Source organism: Meriones unguiculatus, chromosome 8 (assembly GCF_030254825.1).
Source record: "Meriones unguiculatus strain TT.TT164.6M chromosome 8, Bangor_MerUng_6.1, whole genome shotgun sequence".
In the NCBI taxonomy this organism is placed as follows: domain Eukaryota; kingdom Metazoa; phylum Chordata; class Mammalia; order Rodentia; family Muridae; genus Meriones; species Meriones unguiculatus.
The window spans coordinates 10,955,476-10,967,553 of record NC_083356.1 but is presented as its reverse complement, the minus strand read 5'-3'; the positions used below and the strand labels follow the sequence as shown (position 1 = coordinate 10,967,553).

The 12,078-nt window shown below is 38.5% G+C and overlaps 1 protein-coding gene across 5 annotated transcripts in view; it reads left to right on the top strand.

The window, feature by feature from the left end:
- Lrrk2 (leucine rich repeat kinase 2) overlaps positions 1 to 12,078 on the top strand; it is a 146,253-nt gene that overhangs the window by 24,761 nt on the left and 109,414 nt on the right. For all 5 annotated transcript variants that reach the window (XM_060388793.1, XM_060388790.1, XM_060388789.1 and 2 more), the window contains 2 exons: positions 1,986 to 2,120; positions 9,506 to 9,637. In XM_060388793.1, the coding sequence (XP_060244776.1) occupies positions 1,986 to 2,120; positions 9,506 to 9,637 (267 nt within the window). The remainder of the gene's footprint in view (positions 1 to 1,985; positions 2,121 to 9,505; positions 9,638 to 12,078) is intronic.

Below are 12,078 nucleotides of genomic sequence, written 5' to 3'. Positions count from 1 at the left end.
AAGCTTGGGTTGGCAGCAATGCTTCTTTCTGTGGTGTGAATTTCACTCGCAGGTTATAATTCATGCAGTTACAGTAGCCTTCCTTCCCCTGCATAACTTTTTGAGTTCACTCTGCCAAGTGGCTTGTATGGGCGTTAAGAAGAAAACCGAAAACTATGACATCAAGTACAGCTTACGATGTCAAGTAGAGTTACGATTTTGGATCTTGTCGAACTTGAAATTGTTACAGGATCTGGGTAGAGAACCGGGCGGTCGCAGAGTGTCCTTGAGAAACAAGACTGATAGGCATTTCACAGCAGCCTCAGAAACTGATAATGAATTATTGTGCACTGTTGGAGCTGGTTTTGTCCAGTCATTTCGCTGACTAGATTAGGAAATGGGTAGGAGAGGTGAACAAACTGCCTGAGGTTAGCACCTAGTTAGCGCACAGCAGACGCCACCCCTTTGGGGACTCAGCTCTTCGATGATCAGGCTCTGTGGAGGCTGCCAGCGAGGAGTGAAAGAACTTCACATCTTTCAAGCTGTCTTCTCTGTGTTACAAGCAGGATAAACTTTGAAATCTGTTATCTCAGAGCAGGGCCTGTAACTCTGTAACAGTCCAGGACAGACTGACATAGACTAGCAATTATTAAACAGGAGAATCTTAATTCAAAGAGAATCTTAGTGCTTAGGGCATAGGACGTATCATACAAATATGAGAAAAAAAAATTTCAGGCGTATCAAGTTTCCCTAGAGAATAATTTAGTTAATAGAGTTAATCTTGAAAGGTTATCTAATAAAGATGATTATGAAAAATTGAAAAGATAGTAGTATAATGCAGACACTGTACTACCAAAGGTAAAGGCTCCATGGCCTCTGTTACTAATTAAACGACTCTAACCAGTTTCACACTGTTTTACGTGGACGTGCTGGCATACAGTTGGAAACAATTAAGATTGCTTACACAGAGCTGTATTGTCCAACATTTTGGTGGTGCTATTCTCAACCTAACAGGCCAGGTTTTGAAGCAGTTTTTTTTTTTTTTTAAAGTTCTCACTTTAAAAATAACTCTAAATGGAGCTCAACATACTCTAATTAAAAAAGTAAATAACGGGTTTTGACCTCTCATGGAAAACCATTAAGACATTGAGTATTTGAAAGTCCAGTCACTTGGCACTTCCCAAGTTAACAACTTTTGAACTGACATGCTTAGCTGAGTTTCCCTTCAGCAGTCTACCATAAATCCCTGACTTTTAAATATCAAAAAGAGGGGCTAGAGAGACGGCACCTGCTGCTCATGCAGAGGATCGAGGTTCAAGTCTAGTCCGGCACCACACTGTGTTTCTTACAACCACCTGTAACGCTGGTTCTACGGGATCTGAGCATCTCTTCTGGCCTCCTTGGGTACTTTGGGCATGCGCTGCACCTATTGGCAAACAGGCACATAATACACACAAGTTAAAAAAAAAATAAAGCAGAAAAGCTAGTCATAATCAGCCAGTCAGTACTGTAAACTACTCATTTCTAATGGGTCGTCTTTATTATCAGTAACCATATCCATAGGATGCTCATCCCTAAGGGCCATCTTTATTACCAGTGGGTGAGGCTCATTGGGTGTTCATCCCAATGGACCATCTTTATCATCAAAGATCAGAATCAGACCATATTCCCTCCAGGACATTGTAGTTATTGTACTGGGTAGGCTGCTACAGACTCCCCCAAAGATTTTGTACATACTTTTATTATTTTTTTTTTCTGAGAACTATTGGGTACCTAATATTTCTCATTTCAAAAGATGGTATAACCAGTTCAAAGCAGAACTATTTTTTAATGTTTCGAACGGATTTAATGTTTTAAATTTCCATGTCGTTTTTTTGTGGAAACAATTTCAGTTTAGTTACACTGTAGTTTGCAATGTTTTGTGCTCAAGAGATATTTTTTTTTTCAGGAATTAAGACTTTATGTCGCCTTATAACACGCTCCTGTTGTTCTCCTTCCCGGTTTAGTTTCTGAGGAACAGCTGATTGAGTTCATCGAGAACAAGGATTACAGGGTACTGCTGAGCACACTCAGCAGCTTCGGAAGGGACCAGGAGATTGTGCATCACGTACTCTGCTGCTTGCATTCCCTGGCGGTTCCTTGTGAGTACACTCTCTGCGCCATTTCCGCTTTGTCTCCGCAGAGCCGTGTCGTGTCTCTCTTCTAAATGTAATATGGTTTATTTTTATTATTTTTATTTTTGTGGAGCCCCGTGGATGCTAAACTTCTCCATTCACCGATTCATTCACTTATTCCTATTTCTTTGGACGGTGTTGCATCCGGTTCTGGGCTCAGTGCAGGGGAAGCAGCAGTGAAAAGCATAAATGCGTGCCTTGCCTCTTCTGAGTTCATGGTACAGTAGGAAACACAGATATGATTTGAGATGGGTGCCAGGCAGCCTAGTGCAGAAATTCCTGTGGTTGCAAGAACAAATAGAGAGCAAGGGCAGAGCTCGTGGAGAGTCTTGGACGCTGAGAACCTGGCATGTAGGGAGGTTTACGGCAGCCTTGAATACAGGGAAGTGAGTAGGAGCTGGACGTGAGGAACGTAACCATATGGAGGCAGCTGGGCCCGTAGCTCAGGTGTGAAATCTCAGCTACGCGGGAGGCTGCATTCAAAGCCTGACAAGGCAACTGAGGAGGAACATGTCTCAAAACAATAATAAAAATAAATACGGTAAGTATTGGCGGTACAGCTTGTTGGTCAAATGCTTGCCTTTCTTGAAGCCTTAAGCTCAATCCTCAGTGCTAAAAAACAACAGCAACAACCCCCCGACCGCCGCCGAACAGAAAGATGTGGAGCAGGAGAGTGCCACTCAGCAAACTGCTTTTATGAATGTATGTGCGCGCGCGCGACGTGGCAGCCTGAAAAACTCTGGGTTTTCAGGCCACTCAAAACCTCATCCAGAAGGCTTTGAACTCTGTTGTGAAACGTCTTTAGCCTTTATTGATGCTAATGAATTTAGCCACTTCATCAAAAAGCACAAATCAGAAGAAATAATTTGCTCTACACGCTACTAGTAAACTACTAGCCGGGTAAAATGTGCTTCCGATTCTGCTTCATACGTGCACACTAGCATTTCACGTTTCTTTGTGTGGTTGAGCAGGTTACAAACATGCATGTAATAGCAGTGTTTTCATCATCACACATATAAAGTTTCTGGATTACATTAGTAATTTAGTGTGAAGAATATAAATTAATACTTGGTATATAATAATGTGTTACAAAATCATCAACCCTGTGGTACAATAGGAATTTTTATGCTTTTTTATATGTATATTATGTTTCATATAATACACATAACATTACACATACAGTACACACATGCTATACATGTATGAGTTCAGTTACAACAGACTGAGACTTCAGTGCTGCAAGGCCAAAAAACAAATGCTTTTGGGAAAAGGGCTTCTTTACTATGTTTGTAAAAACACAGCATTTTCTTTTCTCCAGAAAATCAGTCAAATGAGGATGAGAATGAACAATAAATAATTCCAAAGTGGAGTGCCATACTTTTCAATTCCTGAGTCATCACTGCCAGCAAGATGGCTGTATTCTACCCTGTGCTTTTCCTGTGCTCTGTCCATTATTCATTTATTTTGGGCTGACTGCTTTTGGAATTCATTGTCTTCCACCCACTTCTGACATAATCCAGTTAAAATGTGTCGATTCATAACCCAAAGGTCAAAGCAAGCGGCAGACAACAGTGAGGAATCAAGACTCTACTGCAAAGGCTTTTTACCGGGCTGTTTCCTTTCATTCTTATAAGTCTAAAAAAAATATTTTAGTGTCTTACAATTTCATTTAAACATTAAAGTGTTGTCTTTTATAAGTACTTGGTTAGTTTTAGCTATGCTAGGAAAAGTCTTTCACGGACAGATATTTTTCTGTTTGTTGAGTAGTCAACATTAATTTCAGAAATGGAACTGTCATCCCACACACGTTCACAGCAGTCTCTCCACCCCCCCCCCGATTCTTTCTTTTCTCTCTGCCTGACTAACATCAGTGCCTTGCTGTATTTCATTGTTGTATTTCTCTGTGTCCCTCCCATCTGCCTTCTCCAGGAAGTTCATGATTTCTGCCTCTTTTATTGGCTGTTTTTCTAGGATGGAGGGAATAGATCCAAGTGTATTTTCACAGTTCTAATGTATGACATGATTTTTTTTTCCCCTTGGGTGAGGAAAAGATGTAAAAAAAAATCAATGGCCAGACAGGAAAGTAGACATCTGAGCTCATTTATTTGACATCTTATGTGACTCTTTTTGGACATGTACAAAATCTTTAATGAACTTCCTTTGTCTTAAATTATAAACACAAAACATTTTTACATCCAATATATTTTGACCCCGTTTCCCATTCTCCCAACTCCTACCAGAATCTCCCCACCTCTCTACCCACCAACTTTATGTTCTTTCTTTCTCTCCCTCTTTCAAAAAATAGTCAAAACAAATAAGCAAAAGACTAATAAGACCAAAACAAAATGAGACAAAAGGTGCACACACACACACACCCCACCATGGAGTTTGTTTTGTGTTGGCGAACTACTCCTGGAAATGAGCCCTGCCCTCAAGTGTGGTCCATATATCCATGGACACTCCACTGGAGAAAACCGACTTCTTTTTGCCAGGGTCTATCTATTGCAGATAACTTTTTAGGAGAATAAGCCTGTGTTTAGCTCCCCTTCTCAGTACTGGGAACCCATCTGGCTTAAACATGTGAAGGCCTTGTGCATGTTGCAACAGTTTTTGTTGAATTCCTATGTACATCATTCTGGTTGTGTCTGAAGGACACTCTTTCCTTAGAGCCTACTATCACTTCTGGCTCTGACAGTTTCTCTGCCTCCTCTTCCACTTATCTCCCTGACCCCTGAGAGAAGAGGTTTGATGAAGACATCCCATTTAGGACTACATGCTGGCTAGTTTTATGTCAACTTGATACAAGCTAGAGTTATCTGGAGGTGGGTGGATTCAACTGAGAAAATAACTCCATAAAATATGGCTATGTGACAATTTTTAAATTAGTGATTGATATGGAAGGGCTCAGCCCATTTTGGGCTGGTGGTCCTGAATTCTATAAGAAAGTAGACTGAGCAAGCCAAGGAGAGGAAGCCAATAAGCCCTCCATGCTCTCTGCCTCAGCTTCTGCCTTCAAGTTCCTAACTTTTTGAGGGTAGGGAAATATTGTCCTGATTTTCTTCTGTGATGGACTATGGTATGGAAATGTAAGGAAAATAAACCATTTCACCCCCAACTTGCTTTTGCTCATGGTGTCTCATGGTGGCAATAATAACCCTAACTAAGACAGAAGTTGGTACCAGGATTGCGGATATTGCTGTAACAGACTTGGCCATGTTGTTTTAGGGAGAATTGTGGAAGGACCATGGAACTTTGTTCTAGAAAATCCAGTAAGTGTTCAAAGTTTAGTGAGCTGTTCTATGGGATCTTGGATGATATAAAAGTGTTGAGAGAGATGCAAATGATGGAGGCCTTGTGAGGTCCCAGAGGGAAGTTTGAGAGTACCTATAAGACTTTATCAGGACTAGTGAAAATTTTTAGTTAAGAATATGGTTCTGATTAACTAGGGTTGATGAATCATCTGTGATTATCAACATACCAGAACCACTAAAGTAAAACCTTTGCTTTGCTGGAACTATCAATAATGGTCATCTGGAGCTAGGAAATTACTGGTAGTTAAGAAGAGACCAGTATCACTGAGGTGAAATATAGAATGTACTTTCTCAGAGACAGCACACAGAACCTGAATTTCAGAGGTGTCCAAGGTAGTCCTGATATTGGCAGTCAGACTTGTACTGTTAAGAGTCACCCAGGTGGTATTGGTTTTGAAAGCATGAAGGGGACATGAAAAGCAACTGAAGATCTGGTCTGTGAGAGGCCATGGTATGGCATTGAGAAGACGCATTCTCAGTAGCAAAGAAAGCCCAGGAAAGGCTAGTGGTGAAAATTGCAAAAGCCTAGTTGCAGCAGAGACCCCTCCATTTTGAAGATGTCAGTACCGTGGTCTGACCACCCAGAATAGCAGCAGCCATGGAGTGGAGCCAACTGGAGCCTACAAGACATGTTGTATATGCCTCAGAAGATAGAGATGGAGAAGAAACTGAAGTCTTGTGGAGGAGCACATAAGATAATGAGTAGGTACCAGACATTAGACATTGAGTTATTCACACAGATGGAGCCTAGTTTTGCTTTTATTTGTTTGTGACTGTGTTCTGGTTCTTCCCTCCTGAAGTAAGAGAGTATTTAACTTATTTTTTATTTTAAGGAGCCCACAGAGACTTTGAGCTTTTAACGAGATTTTGGATTGTAAAAGAGACTGAAGTTTTAAGTAGTTTAGATTTTAAAGACTGTGGGACTTTTAAATTTAAAGATGTTTATAATGTAATGTTGGAATTTATGTGTGATCTTGGGGACAAATTGAAAGAAACGTTATGGTTTAACAATGATATGTTTGTACGTCAAGTTTACAAGGGGTCACTTGTGTTGGTTAGTTTTATGTCAACTTGAAATAAGCTAGAGTCATCTGAAAGGAAGGAACCTCAGTTGAGAAAGGGACTCTATAAAATCTTGACACTTTTAGATGAGTGATCGATGGTGGGGGGGTTCAGCCCACTGTTGGTGGTGTCATCTCTAGACTGACGATCTTGAGTTCCATAAGAAAGCATGTTGAAAAAGCCATGGAGAGCAATCCAGTAAGCAGCACCCCTTTATGGCCTCCGCATCAGCTCCTGCCTCCAGGTTTCAGCCCTTCTTGAGTTCTCTTCCTGACTTCCTGCAGTGATGGACAGCCTTGTGAAAGTATAAGCCAAAAAAATCCTTTCCTCCCTAACTTGTTTTTGGCCATGGTGTTTTATCACAGAAATAATAACCATAACTAGGACAGATTGAGTGCTCCAGTGTCTTTCACAATCTGTACCTTGTTCAGTTGTAGGTCTCTTTGTTGTTTGCCTTCTATTGCAAGAAAGAGCTTCTCTGATAAGGGTTCAATGAGACATTGATCTGTAATTATAGCAGTATGTCATTAGAAGTAATTTTGCTGCTGTGTTCCTTAGCAGAATAATACTATTAGTTTTTTTCCTTAGACCCCTGACTTATCTAATCTTAGATTCTTGGCCACTTTAGCAGTGTCAAATATGGGTTCTACTTCACCAAGTAGGTCTTAAATTCAATTAAAAATGTGATGAGTTATTCTCATAACATTTATTCCACTATTGCATGAGTTCATTTTGCAGATAGGTCACTATTGCAGGTTACAAGATTTGTAGCTGGGTGATTCTGATGGTTAGTACCTTTAGGTACTAGGAATGCTACTCAGTAGTGGAAAATTTCTATTTAGGAACCTGCTCGACTTCTCCATGTTTGATGATATAAATGAATATTGTCTTAAGTCATAGGACCTTACCATCAGGTTTCAGAGAACAACCAACAACCTTGACAGTGGCCTATGATATCTGGAAGGAGCATGTTCAATGAGATCCCTTTGGTCAATGACTAAACTATATGCAATCCATTCCTGGCACTGGAGGTTTTACTTGATAGCAATAAGATATGTAGTTGAGGCACTGTCTCATCTATTATTTGGTGACTTCATTTAGATTCTTTACATATATGTATATATTTTAAGAAGATTTTACAGTAGTAGGCTTCAATATAACTTTTTAAATGTCCTTTAAACATAAAGTCTCTTCCCATATTTTACCCTGCTCTTTTACCCCCTTCATTTTAAACCCTCCATTTTAGCTTCTATTTTATTACTACATGAAATATTATATTTTTCCTTGCTTTGTGCATCTCTTCTGCCCAGTAGTCAGTTACTATTTCCTAACCTTTTATTCCTAATTGTAACATATACATCAAAAGCTTAAAAGTTATCAGCTACATATAAGAGAAAACATGCAGCATTTGTCCTTTTGGGTCTGAGTAAATTCCAGATCCATCCAGTTGCCTGAAACTTTCATAATTTGAATTTCTAAACAGCTGAATATTTCATCGTGTACCACGTTTTCATTCTTTATTCACCAGTTGATGGATTTCTAGGCTATTTCCAGTTTTTTTGGCTGTTATGAATACAGCAGCAATGACCACAGATGAGCAAGTATCTCTGTAGGATTAAAAGAAAATCATTTGGGTGTATTCCTCAGAATGTCATAGCTGGATCTTGTGGCAGATTTATTTACATCTTTTTGAGATTTACCACACTGATCTCCACAGTGGCTGTACAAGGTTACACTCCCACCAGCAATATATAAGGCTTCCCTCAACCCCACATGCTTGCCAGCATGATATGTCACTGTTTTATTAATCTCAGCCATCTGACTGAGGTAAGATAAAGAATCTCAAAGTAGTTTAAATTTGCTTTTCCACGATGACTAAAGGCATTAAACATTTTAAGTGTTTCTCAGCCGTGTGTGTTTTATCTTTTGAGAAATGCCTGCTTAGTTCTGTGCCCCATTTTAAAATGATTTGTTTCTTCGATGATCATTTTTTTTAGTTCTTTATATATTTTACATATTAACCCTCTATTGGATGTGATGTGTAATTGCTAAAGCTCTTTTTCCCATTCTGGAACCTGCCACTTTGTCCAGAAAATGGTGTCCTGTGCCATACAGCAGCCTTTCAGTTTCACGAGGTTCCATTTATTAATTGTTGTTCTTGGTGTCTGTGCTATTGGTCTCCTCTTCAGAAAGTCATTTATTGTACCAATGAGTTCAAGACTATTTCCAACTTTATTTGACCAGATTCAAGGTATCTGGTCTTATGTTGAAATCTTGGACCCATTTGGAGTTGAGTTCTTTGTCAGCCATCTACTCTGATCTTCACTATTTGTGAAAATGTTGTTTGTTTGTTTGTTTGTTTGTTTTTTCCCTTGAGTGTATATTTTTGGTTTCTTTGTAAAAAAAAATCAGGTATCTCTCGTTGTGTGGACTTATGCCTGGGTCTTCAGTTTAATTCCATTGATCAATGTGTCAGCTTTATGGTAATACCAGTACCACACTGTTTTTCTTACTATAGCTCTGTAATAAAACTTTAAATGGTAGGTGGTTGTATCTCTAGAAGTTCTTTCATTATTAAGGATTGCTAGCTATTCTCTTGTGTGTGGGGGGGTTCTATATGATTTGAAGATTCGATTTCTGTGAATAATTGTGTTGGAGTTTTGACAGAAAATACACTGAATCTGTAGATTACTTTTGGTAGGATGGTAGGATAATTTCCACAATATTAATTCTACAGATGTCTTAAATTTTTAAATCAAGGAATCAGATGAAAACAATTTATTCTTATGCCAAAGATAATTTCTCCACCCTGTTGTGTTAGCAACTAACAACACAGAATCTTTGCAGCTATTTGGTATGTTTGCAGGTGCATCTGTACCCATTACAGTATCATCTGTTCACAGGACTCATTTGTATGCATGTTTGAAGGCAGAAACTTTCTCCCTTTCATGTAACGTATACATATATTTTTACATTCAGGCAGCAATGTTGAAGTCCTCATGAGTGGGAATGTCAGGTGTTACAACATTGTGGTGGACGCCATGAAAGCATTTCCTACCAATGAGAAAATCCAAGAAGTGAGCTGCTCCTTGCTCCATAGACTCACATTAGGTGAGTAATGCGTCTTCCTCTCTTATCACAAGCTATGCTATATACATGTGGGCAGCTCCCACGTGGTCGATGCTGATGAGAAATTAGCACCTTGATAAACACTGGGTAGGAATGCTGTGAGGTAGCCATTGGGTAGGAAAGAAGTAAACAAAGACAGACAGGTGGTATTCATGAGAAGTATGCATTGTAATTTCTGACGTGATCTCTGGGAGTGATTATTGTTGGGTGGTATTTGAACTATGATCGCTAACTATAAAAGAGTAAGAATGCCTTCTGTGGCATATGTGAAGCAGAAAGCAAAAAATATCTAGTCACCCAACTTAAGAATTAGTGTACTAACAGGGGTAGAAAAGTTTCCTGTCCTTAAAAATTAATATATATCTAAATATTTATAATATAAATGATAAAATTATTTATATATTACACACAGATAAATAATTTAAATATAAATTATAGTATATGACATATTAATATTTTACAGATTAATTTACATATGTGAATAACTATTATTTATAAATCAGGCTCTCCTGCTTTGGGTATATACTTGAAAATGTCAAATCAGTGCACTCTAGAAATATTCTGGCATAGAAGCCAGACTATGTGGTCATCTTGGCAGCCCATTAGAATACATGATGAGGATTTGAGTTTTCCTGTACTTTTCAGTTGCAATGCTTAATTAGATTTATCTGAATCAGTATTCTATGATTTCAGTTACTATTGCTCTCTAAGAGATGATATCTGAAACATTTGTAGGTCATGTGCCCACACAGTCTTCTCTCTGTGTCTTATATCTTGGCTTTCATTGGCCATTTACTCTTCTATACACACTTGAGAATTAAGTTTTCCAGTTTAAAAGTCTCATGGAATTTGTACAGAAAGGACACCTTATATATGGATCACGTTATGAAGAACTGATATCTCTGCACTATCATTTCTTCTATACTGTTTGTACAAGTTTTGCCTGTCTTCATTATTTATTTCAGGTACTTTATTTTCATTACGATTATGCTTGGCATCTGTCTTTAACTTGTCTCTGAAATGTGCCTGCATAAAGAAATGAAAAAGATTTTGTGTGTCTGTCTTTGTTTTTATTTACTTATGATGTCCTTTTTGCATATATGTCCAGATTCTATGAGTTAGTGGTCTGAGAACAGTGGCCGTCTGAGCCATCCTTCCATTCGTTATGTTGGTTCCTCCTCTGTCTGTCTTCTTGCATGACCCAGAATCATCGGCCCAATGCTGAATGGAAGCAGTGTTTGGCACCGTCCTTGTCCTCTTCCTGATTTTAGAGATAAACTTTGAATATTCTTTCACCCAGAATAATGTGTGTCATGTGCTTTTTAGAGTTTCAAAATTTGGCTTAGTCTTTAACAGTTTTTATCAAGTTAAGAAATTTTCTTATTTCCTGCTGACTTCTACTCTTACATCTGACCCTTTTTAAAGAAAGAAGAATACAAGTGAGCATTGAATTTTATTAAATGCCAAACAATACATGTAAAGATTTTTCTCCTTTTCTTTTGATACGATGGAATTAAATATTTAGATTTTTCAAACAGTGTCCATTATTCTGAGGACACATTTTATTTAATTTTTAAAATATATTTCTGATAAATCTCTTAATTTTGGATCTACTAGGTGCCCTTAATTGCCTTTTTGGTTTGCTTTTTACTTATTTAAACATGTTTATTTATTTAATTGTCGGTGCAGTTTTTCTGTATTTTATATGTGACGTCTGTTATATGTGAGGTCTGTGGACAGCTCGGCTTTCATGCTTACAGAATGACAGTATTGTATTTCTGTGAGTTTCTGTTCTGTGGAGCTCAAGGTGTCTGGAGCTAAAGCTTCACATTGCAGATGCCTCTTCAGTGATCTTTTCCAGGAGTCAGAGCACTGGAGTGATGAGATCAGTTTATGAATGAAAGTTCAAGCCTTCTGCCTTGGAGATCATGCAGTTGCCATGCTTTCTCATGGGCTGGGCCGTATTTCCAGGCTCACTTGCTCTGGCCTTGCAGCTCTTGTGACTTTCTCCAGACCTCACCTCACCTCCAAGATGTACATCTTGGGGATTTTCTCAACATTTTTGTGAAGAGAGTAATGGACTAAAGCACAGGTCATAATAAGGCAGATACCTGTTGAGGACCGGCTCTGATGGCCTTTTCCCTATACAATTACCAGCACTATTTTATGCAGATTTAGGTTACTATAATAGATATTGAGCTTTTCATCATTCTAACATTGAGAGGGTAGCCATTTGAAAAAAACTCGCTCTTGGGATTTCATTATACAAGTTTGTGTTTTCATGTCCACAATCACTGTTTGTTTTGTCTCCTGTATAATGTAGAAGTTAGTTTAATTTTAGGAGAGCTCCGTGATGGATTCAGTTAAAAAGAATTCCTAAAATCTGAGTTATAATTTTACGCGTAACAGTTCAGTGGATTTCT